This window comes from Trypanosoma rangeli, assembly GCF_003719475.1.
Source record: "Trypanosoma rangeli strain AM80 chromosome Unknown Tra_15.4_contig_00056, whole genome shotgun sequence".
NCBI classification, from domain to species: domain Eukaryota; phylum Euglenozoa; class Kinetoplastea; order Trypanosomatida; family Trypanosomatidae; genus Trypanosoma; species Trypanosoma rangeli.
In genome coordinates, this window is record NW_021705801.1 from 45,975 (window position 1) to 55,432 (window position 9,458).

Here is a 9,458-nt window from a genome sequence, read left to right on the forward strand (position 1 = left end):
CCCTCCTCCCTCCCCCCCTCCCCCTCTCTCTCTCTCCTATGTATATACAAATTAATATGGGGTACTCTCCTATCTGCATTGGTTGAACTACTGTTCATCGCCAAGAACATCGTGAAGAATCCGCTTCACTGAACGCTGCGATTGCCGTCCCATTTTATGACGGCACAGTGGGCACCCACTACCCTTCATACATTCATACTCGTATTCGTCATCCGTGAAGAAGTGCTGACACCCCGGGCAAAGAACAATGCCCACACTACGGTTCATCACACGGTAATATTTGTGTCGCACCGGAAGCGTTCCAAACCCGGCCCTCACAATAAACACCTCATCACGACGCATTCGACGAAGCATCTCAGCGTTCGCAACAAACGGTTGATACTCGGTATTTGGTCTGTTAGGTCGTGTGAAATGGGCCAATTGCACCCGAAACGGATCTTGTCCAGTCGCAGACGCGCGTCCCATGGCAGTCATTTGCTGATCTATCATGGCGTCTATATTGTCTTCTTCGTCAGCAAACGTAATCACATCTGCGCCCGTGTCCGCTTTCCACTCACTATCATTGCCATGCCCGTTCTCGTTGTTTGCTTCCGCAGACTTGCGTCCTGAACCAGCCAAAATAATGCGCTCGGCCTCAGCATCACTGAGCTCGTTTGACAGGACAAACTCCACAAGGGGAAGAGTATTAAAATTCACAAAGGAGCGCACAAAAGGATGGGCACAGTTTGGGCACCGATCACCCGGATCCGTGAGCTGCGGCACGGTTTGCCTGCAACGGAAGCATACATCTTGAAGTTCTTCCTTGCCAGTGTAGACTTTGCCGCGTATCAAAAGACTATCCACATCAACCTGCTCAGTGACTTTTATAGGAAGAACCACTGACTGAAGCTGTTCAAGCGCCACACGTGATATTGGAGTCATATTAAGTTGATTTGCAACGCGCGCGAGTGTGTAGAGAACTTCACCTTTCCCCACATTCAATGGAACAACAGCGCCGCTCAGCATCGACACGACATACTTGGATATATTAAAGAGTGCTACCTCGTTGTATGGAAACGGTTGCATTGAATATGTATAGACAAAGTGATAAGCATAGTAAATATCGGCACGACGTACACATTCCGCGCTAAGTCTTATTCGATTTGCCCACTGTGCCTCTGTAAGTTGTTGCTCATCCTCTAAGACCCCATACTCTCTGGCAAGATGCATATAGTAAAAGGCAGCATCACGAAACTTGCGGCATACCACACTATTAGCTGCAAGTGCTTCCATCACACGAACTGCCTCCCTCGGCCATTTGGCTAGACGATACACCTCAAGAGCCTCCTCAAATTTGCCATTGTCGGCCAACCACGTCGCCCACGGGACATACACCTCACGGATGTAGGAAGGATAACGTTCAAGAAAGGCAAACGCTTGCCTCCATTCATGCATCTCCACATAGAGAGCAATAACGGAACGAATATCGCCCACTTTTTCGTATGCTTCCAAGGCGTACAGTTTTGCGTCATGCTTCTTGAAGAATTCAGCACACTCCATGATAAGAGCCACTTCTGAGCGAGGCAAGGACCTACACATTTCCATTAATCTATCAACCTGCCCCGCTGAACGCAGCATAGCAATTGATTTTCCTGCATTTCCACAGGCTTGATACAAGGAGGCGGCCTCAATGTAATTCTGCAAATCCTCCGCCCACCGAGCCTGTTGAAAAATTAACTCCTTCAAGTATTTTTCGTTACTGCAAATTTTTTTCGCTTCCTTCCACCTTTTTAAGTCGCAGAACATTTCAATGGCTTTATTCTCTTGCCCCGCCTTCAGAAAGTACCTCGCCGCCTCCTGATACTTACCTTGATATGCCATAATATCTCCCATAAGAAGAGCGTCATTTTCGGAATTCTCTTTTTCAGTGCCCTGACGCCGCTCCAACTCTAACCGGCTAAGAAGTTCAACAAACTTCACTTCACGAATGCGAATAAATGCCATCCGTGCAATGTCCAACCTTAATTGTGTCATGGCATGCATCCCAAGCATCTTCCAATCGTCCTCCGTGACGCCGAGGCATGCAATACGATAAGCAGAATCCAAGTCCTTCTTCTCCACGTAGCGATGGAGAGCATGGGAGTGCAGGACATCCACCACGTCAATCACTGTGGAATTAAGATTGAGAACACGATTAGCCTTGAAGCCCACAACAAATCCTGGCATTTTTTGCTGATAGGGAGGGAGGAAACCAGTTTTAATATTCAACATGTTTCCTGATGTGGTGTAGGTGATCATGTCGTCATATTCTGTGTTCCATACAACAGCAAGCACGCCAGTTTCTGTAAACAACACCTCGTTTTGATTTCGAAGATCAAATACTTGCAGTAATTCATTATCGTCAACCACAGCCAGCTTTCCGCGCATGCAGCTAATGTCCAGGCAGCGAATGGAGCCGTTGACATTCACCAAGGTTGTAGGAAAAGGATTGTCAATGGAAACGCGTAACGCTGCACCATTTTTTAGGCCAACTAGAAGAGCTTCCCTTCCTTCTGCACCACCAATTACTTTGACATAGCGAATAGAGGCTTCAAAGGCCCACTCTCTGCGCTTATTGCCCTGAAAGTCATACATGGTTAGCCGCCGCTCAACGCATAAGAGAACGGCGTTAAAAGTGACACAGAGAAGATTACATTCTACTTTTTTTCCAATGTGTGCAATATCTTGAAACCGTAGTTGTCGTTCCTCATCGTAGTAAAGTTCAAACACAACAATTCTGTCTTGAAGCTGTACGGCAAGATGATCTCTGTACATCGCCAGCTTGCGAACATAGTCATGACAAGGAATACGTATTTTTTTATCCAGTGTTAGCTGATGGACAACAATGTCGGTTATATTGTCACGATAAACATACTGATCGTGGTAGATGCTGTGTACAGCCGGTACAGCAATTTCAATGACACTGAGCTTACCGTCATTTGTTCCACAGCAAATTTGCGGGCTGCCTGGACGCTGATAAGCCGACCATACCCAGTCATCGGCATTGACCACGTCAACAAGCATGTTGCCGTCCTTAGTGTAGAGTGTCACCTTGTGGTCACTTCCGCTGACAAGCAAGAAAGCACCGTTTTCATAAAGGGAGACACAGCAAGGGTCACACGGAAGTTCCTTCTCTTTGCTTATGGGTTTTCCCTGGGTATTATAAAAAGAGAGTCGTCGATCCCACGATCCTACAACGAGTACATCCAAACCATTTTCGGCTGTAGGTGAAAAAGTGAGTGTCCAAACAGGGGCATTCCGTTGAATCACCACTTTCTCCGAGCTAGAAGGAGAAACCAAGAGGACAGTACCGTCAAAAAGTCCGATGGCCAACAAATGCCCATCTCGGGACCACGCGACACAAAGTCCTTTGGAAGGCAGAGCATTTTTCCCTACCTTAACCTGATCGGGGGACCAAACCCCATAGTCGGAGCTTGCTACAGAAACAAGCTGCCCAGTTGAGGGATTGTACGCCAAGGCCTGCACAGATTCCTTGTGCTGATACTTTAACACACCCTCCCACTTGTTATTCCAGAGAATAACAGTCTTGTCCGCCCCTCCACTGGCCAGGGTCTTGCCGTCATGGGAACAACTAACACAGTACACCGTGTCAGTATGCCCTTTAAGGGAATGTATAATAGATCCTGTGCTGGCATCGTAGGCCAAAACCCGAACTCCACAGGCAACCACAACAGCATCTGCGACTGGATTATAACAGATACTGTAAATTGGGGTAGGGTTAGAGGACCCGCCGGCCGTCATTTCCGACCACTTTACTGAAGTATGCATTGCCCCCGTAAATAATTCTATAGCTAATATTTCGTTCGGTACTGCCCTTTGCTAACTGGGTGAGTATTGCGCAGAATAACACCTGTATATAACGCTCCGTGCATGTGTGTTAGACAACAACAAACCACAAAAAAGAAAAAAAAATCGAGCCAACAGCAACATCCAGTCAAATAACCACTGAGTACCATAACAGAGCACAGTTGCGTGTACCTCGTTGGAACCCAAAAAAAAAAAAAAACTTGAAAAAAAAAGACAATAGCCTCAAAACGACAAAAAAAAATATGATCCCAATTCACTGCTTGTTACTAAGCCACCTCACTGCGCCTCGACAGCAGGAGCGGCGGCGGCACCCGTGCGGTAAGCGTCGCGCTCGCTGTGGAAGCCACGCCCGCGTCCACGGCCCTCGCCACGTCCACGTCCACGACCCTCACCGCGCCCGCGTCCACGGCCATCGCCACGCCCGCGGCCGCGGCCGCCCTCGCGCTCGAGGGCCTTGTACTCCACCTTGTGGGTGTTGGGGACGGCGTCGTGGGCGAGGAAGAGATACTTGCGGAGGAACTCCACACCCTCGTCGTTGAGGAACCAGTAGAACTGGCGCCAGGCGAACTGCTCCTTAATGAGGCCGCGGCTCTTCATGGAGCGCATGAGCTGCATCACCTGCACGGCGGGCACCTTAAAGGCCTTCCCACCAAGAGTCCCGGTCCACGTGCCAAGAGGATCTTTCTTGCAGGAAATAACGCCCTCCGTGAAGAAGAAGCGGTACACGTCGTCGCGAGAGCTCTTGGGGACGTAAGTGGCCATCCTTGTCAGTAACTACTCGCATTCAAAAAAAAGAAAAGAAAAAAAAACAGAAAGTAGAATCAAAATCCACCATTTTAACCAAGACCCATCCCAAGAACATTTTATTGCTACATCACGTAGCAACAGCAAGAGGAAGAGCAGCAGAAAAGAAACACACACACAAAAAAGGATTCAATGCAGGACAAAAATAAGTAAATAAATAAACGAGAAATAAATCCGAGTCACCAACTACCAATAATGACCTCACTGCGCCTCGACAGCAGGAGCGGCGGCGGCACCCGTGCGGTAAGCGTCGCGCTCGCTGTGGAAGCCACGCCCGCGTCCACGGCCCTCGCCACGTCCACGTCCACGACCCTCACCGCGCCCGCGTCCACGGCCATCGCCACGCCCGCGGCCGCGGCCGCCCTCGCGCTCGAGGGCCTTGTACTCCACCTTGTGGGTGTTGGGGACGGCGTCGTGGGCGAGGAAGAGATACTTGCGGAGGAACTCCACACCCTCGTCGTTGAGGAACCAGTAGAACTGGCGCCAGGCGAACTGCTCCTTAATGAGGCCGCGGCTCTTCATGGAGCGCATGAGCTGCATCACCTGCACGGCGGGCACCTTAAAGGCCTTCCCACCAAGAGTCCCGGTCCACGTGCCAAGAGGATCTTTCTTGCAGGAAATAACGCCCTCCGTGAAGAAGAAGCGGTACACGTCGTCGCGAGAGCTCTTGGGGACGTAAGTGGCCATCCTTGTTGATGAGCTTTAGAAACCGAGTGGGAGGGTAACAACAACGAGGAGAAAGGATAATAAAGAGAGAAAAAAAGAAATAAATACCCAAATCAACAGCGCCTTCTTACTCAAGAAGAAATTGTAATCAATCTGCACCATGTTTCCTGTCCAACAATGATCCCACCGAAGCCGCCCCATTCGGCACGAGTGCCAAGAACAAAACACTAAATTGAGCTAATAACGCATAACCAAGGGGACAGCTATTAATGGAAGGAACAACAACAATGACCACCATCACCATCACCACCACCACCACAACATAAACTCCATCTGGGTTGGTATGGGTGGGTGGGTGTGTTTGTGTGTGCGTGTACCCCGCACCTCCTTGCTTTCCTGCAGCAAAATGCTATACTTCCTCCCCCGAAGTTGGTTCTAATTTCTTTCCACGGTCCATGTTGAAGTGCATCGCCAAATTAAAGAGCTCGTCCCCCGCCTCCGCGCATTCCCTCCCTGCAGCGAGTAAATACACATCCCGCTCATCAATACTAATGAATCCTCCCTGTTCCCCTTTAGTCCCTTCCACAACAAAACGGCCAAGTTCATAAAACATCTCTGTTAGCTCCTCCGCTTGCTCCAACGAAATAGCAAACGTCTCGTCAATTCTCCACACACGAGCTTTTTGCTCCAACTGAAGTGTAGACGTTTCTTGGCCCAGCTGCAGTTTCATAATTTTACGCCCGTTGTCAAGGTTTACTTCAAATGAGTGGTTAAACTGAAGCCGCAGAGCCGCACGGTCACGCTCCGCCTTACGATGCGACAAGAAATCCAACAGAATGCGTTCGGCCTCCAATTCCGTTTTTGGATCCTTCTCTGAGAGTAGCTCAGACATCTCTGAGAAGAGGCTCTGCAGGTTGTGTTTCTCCACGTACGCGGCGTTGGCGTGCTCCTCCTCCTCATTAAGCTCATTCACACGAATGCGATTGCGTGATAAGTTGAATGTGTCAAAGCTCCTTGATACGTCCATTGTCTCTTATTGTCCTTTGTTGATATATATATATATATATATATATTCTCTGTGTGTGTTTCTATCAACAGTAACGAATGAACTCAAGACGAGCGCAGGCATAAAGCCCCATGCGAAGCAAATGGTAAAAAACCAAAACAAGAACAATGACAAAGGAGGACATCATTTCACCCCCCCCCCCTGCTCAGGAAACAGCCTAGAACACTTATATGTAGCTCTCTCAGTCTCTCTTTCCTACTGCGCGACTTTCTGAAGCCTGTGTGTAGAAAGCAAACCACCTCTACTGTAGTTTAATTTCCACGAGCGCATATAGAATATACATAGATAACGTATACACCAATAAACACTTGTGAAGTTTGTTGCGTTCCCTCCCGCCCAACCCCTCCCACCCACTTCAGCTAGAACCATATTGCAACGTAGACGAAGCTAAGACGTCACTTTTGAAGCAATACGCAAGCATACATGCTGAGAAGGGCATGGAAGAGAAAAGGAAATAAAACAACAACGTTGTGAGGATGGTGAAAGTTTGGTGGACAATATCTCCAAGGTGATTGTCCAACATGTGGCAAAATCATTTGCGCAACACAGGGCCGACGCCGGCGCTTCCCACTGAGCCTACAATAAATACAATCATAAGAGACGAAAATACAAAAAAAACCACGCAATAGAAGAAGAAAAAAAAAACCCAAACCAAATATTTCTTCCTACACCACGAACAACATATACGTCAAGAAGGAAAAACAGAAAGAGAATTCTTTCCCCCTTTAGGAAGTAAAACTAATAGGAACCTTCACGCCTAGGAAAGCAAGCTGACGGAAATAAGAAAAAAAAAAAAAAAAACTAACAAATCAAACTCATGTGCTACACGAGTACACAATAGAGTGTTCCATTTTTCTTCAAACACGGTAGCCAATCGCATGCGCGGATCTCATTCCTATTCTTCATAGAGATGCCCATACGCACATGTTCTCCCAGTCAACTAAAGAACCGCACAGGATGAAAAAGTTACAGGAATCAAGCCGTGGTCGGGTAGCCAACCCAAAAAGGGCAGCACTGTGTGATAGGTGGTTTGGTCTGTTGATATTCTAAATATGCTTATAGTAGCCCTTCGCAAGGCACCTGTCAGCCATACGCGTCATCTCCCCACTTCAGGCGATAATGAGAGCTGCATCCAGTCTGAACTGAATTAGTGGCTTGCCATTCATTGTGTCATATAAACTCAGGTCCACAGAATTTAGTGAACATTTAGGACTTCAGCACCCGAACCCACCTCAAAGTTCATAACGCTTTGTATCCATGGCTACGTTAACAAGAGCCTTGGTAGCGTTGTTTAGCCACCAATCTGTCGGGAACCCGTAGCGGCAGATATCATCTTTCACGGCATAGTGAGACGCAGAACGCATCATCCCGTCATACGCTGCATGTAGCACAGCAGTTGCCTTCTTTACACTACGCAAAATAGGCTCAGACATGTGAAAACGCTTTTCCAGCTTACGGAATTTACCCAAAAGCTTCTCACTGCTCTTCCGCAAGAGCGTCTGTCTGGAGTATGTTTCATCCACATGTAGATCAAGCATACGCCCAATGTACCAGTTAAAAGAATACTGGTGGAGCATGCAGAGCATCTCGCCCTGCCAAAGCTTTTCCTTTACCCAACAAAACTGAGTACGAAACACAAAGTCATGCTCTCGACAGATAACAACACGTGCAGCTTCCTCTCTTTCTAAAAGCGCGCACCGCTCGCCATTAAAAACATCCTCCCTAACAGTCCCTGGCTCAACCACTTCCTCCAAAACACTTTCCGTCTCAGTGGAATAAACAAACAAATAATCCCCGTATCTCTCCTCTTCTGAGGCAGTTTTTGCGGCCCTATGATGCGCAACAGGGTTAGTGACGTCCATGCTACCGTTAGAGAACCTACAAAGATCTATAGGAGCATTACCCGCGCATGTGAAGCTCAGCTCCCTACCATCACTTGACCGTTTTTCATCTTCCTCTCCGACATGGTCTAGCCTCACAGATGTGTGACGCATGACGAAATGGACTGCAGCTAACAACAAAGCCAATAAAAATAGCATGGTGCTCAAAATGGCAACAACAAACAACACTACAGAAGAGTACCCCACGTGGCAAGAGAAGCTATGCCCACTCGCTCCAAGAACCTGTAAAAAACTGCTCATGGCATCCTCGTACACCCCGCAGAAGGATCTGCCACATTTTAATGCGGATGCACGTAGGTGTCGTTCCACTACCTCCGCAGTGACGAGAAATATTGTTCCTACGACACTAAGAAGAAACAGTACAAGGATCACATAACGTTCCAAGCGTCTCTCGGTTTCGTGTAACCTAATAAAGATTTTTAGCTCCTCCTCCTCTCCAGTAAGCCTCACAAGACGATATTTCTGCTTCACACACACTTGTGTCTTGAGCATATCGTGTCTCGTTTTCAGGTGAAACAAAAAAATGGACGCCAGAATAATGATGCCCAATCCACACAGAGTCCCAATGATCGTTGCAGCAAAGACAAAACGACTTTTATGCATGATTTTGGAAGCAAAATAACCTCCGCAGGTCTCTGCAGCTGCGTACCCAAACTGAAGTGCATCATTTCTAACTTTTAGATAGGCACGACTAATGTCTTCAGAGAGAACCAGTTGCATTGGCCCCTCCTGACTAGAAAACGGCGGCAGCGGGAGTACATTACATTGTTTTCGGGAGAACGACATTGCACCAATCGTGAAATACAGCATTCCAACCTCAACGACAAACTCTGGGATCAGCAATACAGCACTCGGCTCCACGGTGCCGTTTTGTGAGTAATAGTACATCACATTTCGGTCATTCGTCACCTGAAGGTAATTGTTTGTAAGGGAATTCATGATTCCCAGAGATGTCACACCAGTGGAGCAGAGGATAACCACACCGAGACAAAACATAAATAGGTTTTCACAGAAAAGTCCACCCGACAGCCCCTGAAACTCAGCTGGGAGGTCCTCGCCGGTCATTCGCGGCAGCTCAGCCACACTTGTGAATGGTGTTTTTTTTTCTTTTTCTTTTTTCTTTTCTTCCGCGGAGACTTCTTCCTTTTTTTCCCCCTTATATGCAAAGTTACCCC

At 47.8% G+C, this 9,458-nt stretch overlaps 5 protein-coding genes across 5 annotated transcripts, besides 11 other annotated features; all 5 read right to left on the reverse strand.

The window, feature by feature from the left end:
- Position 1: 1 nt before the first annotated feature.
- Positions 2-36: a microsatellite.
- Positions 37-87: 51 nt separating this feature from the next.
- On the reverse strand, positions 88-3,807 carry TraAM80_02465 (intraflagellar transport 122-like protein; the record flags this gene model as incomplete). The annotated part of the gene is made up of 1 exon (XM_029379467.1): positions 88-3,807. One exon carries the CDS (start codon positions 3,805-3,807, stop codon positions 88-90), a length of 3,720 nt encoding a protein of 1,239 aa, XP_029240681.1.
- A 115-nt stretch (positions 3,808-3,922) lies between these two features.
- Positions 3,923-3,966: a microsatellite.
- A 64-nt stretch (positions 3,967-4,030) lies between these two features.
- Positions 4,031-4,087: a sequence feature (GA-rich).
- A 35-nt stretch (positions 4,088-4,122) lies between these two features.
- Positions 4,123-4,608, reverse strand: TraAM80_02466 (40S ribosomal protein S10; the record flags this gene model as incomplete). The annotated part of the gene is made up of 1 exon (XM_029379468.1): positions 4,123-4,608. One exon carries the CDS (start codon positions 4,606-4,608, stop codon positions 4,123-4,125), a length of 486 nt encoding a protein of 161 aa, XP_029240682.1.
- Positions 4,609-4,632: 24 nt separating this feature from the next.
- Positions 4,633-4,661: a sequence feature (A-rich).
- A 132-nt stretch (positions 4,662-4,793) lies between these two features.
- Positions 4,794-4,824: a sequence feature (A-rich).
- Positions 4,825-4,851: 27 nt separating this feature from the next.
- TraAM80_02467 (40S ribosomal protein S10) lies at positions 4,852-5,337 on the reverse strand (the record flags this gene model as incomplete). Its single annotated transcript, XM_029379469.1, has 1 exon — positions 4,852-5,337. One exon carries the CDS (start codon positions 5,335-5,337, stop codon positions 4,852-4,854), a length of 486 nt encoding a protein of 161 aa, XP_029240683.1.
- A 49-nt stretch (positions 5,338-5,386) lies between these two features.
- Positions 5,387-5,421: a sequence feature (GA-rich).
- A 185-nt stretch (positions 5,422-5,606) lies between these two features.
- Positions 5,607-5,638: a microsatellite.
- Positions 5,639-5,650: 12 nt separating this feature from the next.
- Positions 5,651-5,690: a sequence feature (G-rich).
- Positions 5,691-5,725: 35 nt separating this feature from the next.
- Positions 5,726-6,343, reverse strand: TraAM80_02468 (uncharacterized protein; the record flags this gene model as incomplete). Its single annotated transcript, XM_029379470.1, has 1 exon — positions 5,726-6,343. One exon carries the CDS (start codon positions 6,341-6,343, stop codon positions 5,726-5,728), a length of 618 nt encoding a protein of 205 aa, XP_029240684.1.
- Positions 6,344-6,365: 22 nt separating this feature from the next.
- Positions 6,366-6,389: a microsatellite.
- Positions 6,390-7,159: 770 nt separating this feature from the next.
- Positions 7,160-7,191: a sequence feature (A-rich).
- A 423-nt stretch (positions 7,192-7,614) lies between these two features.
- TraAM80_02469 (uncharacterized protein) lies at positions 7,615-9,348 on the reverse strand (the record flags this gene model as incomplete). Its single annotated transcript, XM_029379471.1, has 1 exon — positions 7,615-9,348. One exon carries the CDS (start codon positions 9,346-9,348, stop codon positions 7,615-7,617), a length of 1,734 nt encoding a protein of 577 aa, XP_029240685.1.
- Positions 9,349-9,380: 32 nt separating this feature from the next.
- Positions 9,381-9,410: a microsatellite.
- Positions 9,411-9,458: the final 48 nt, after the last annotated feature.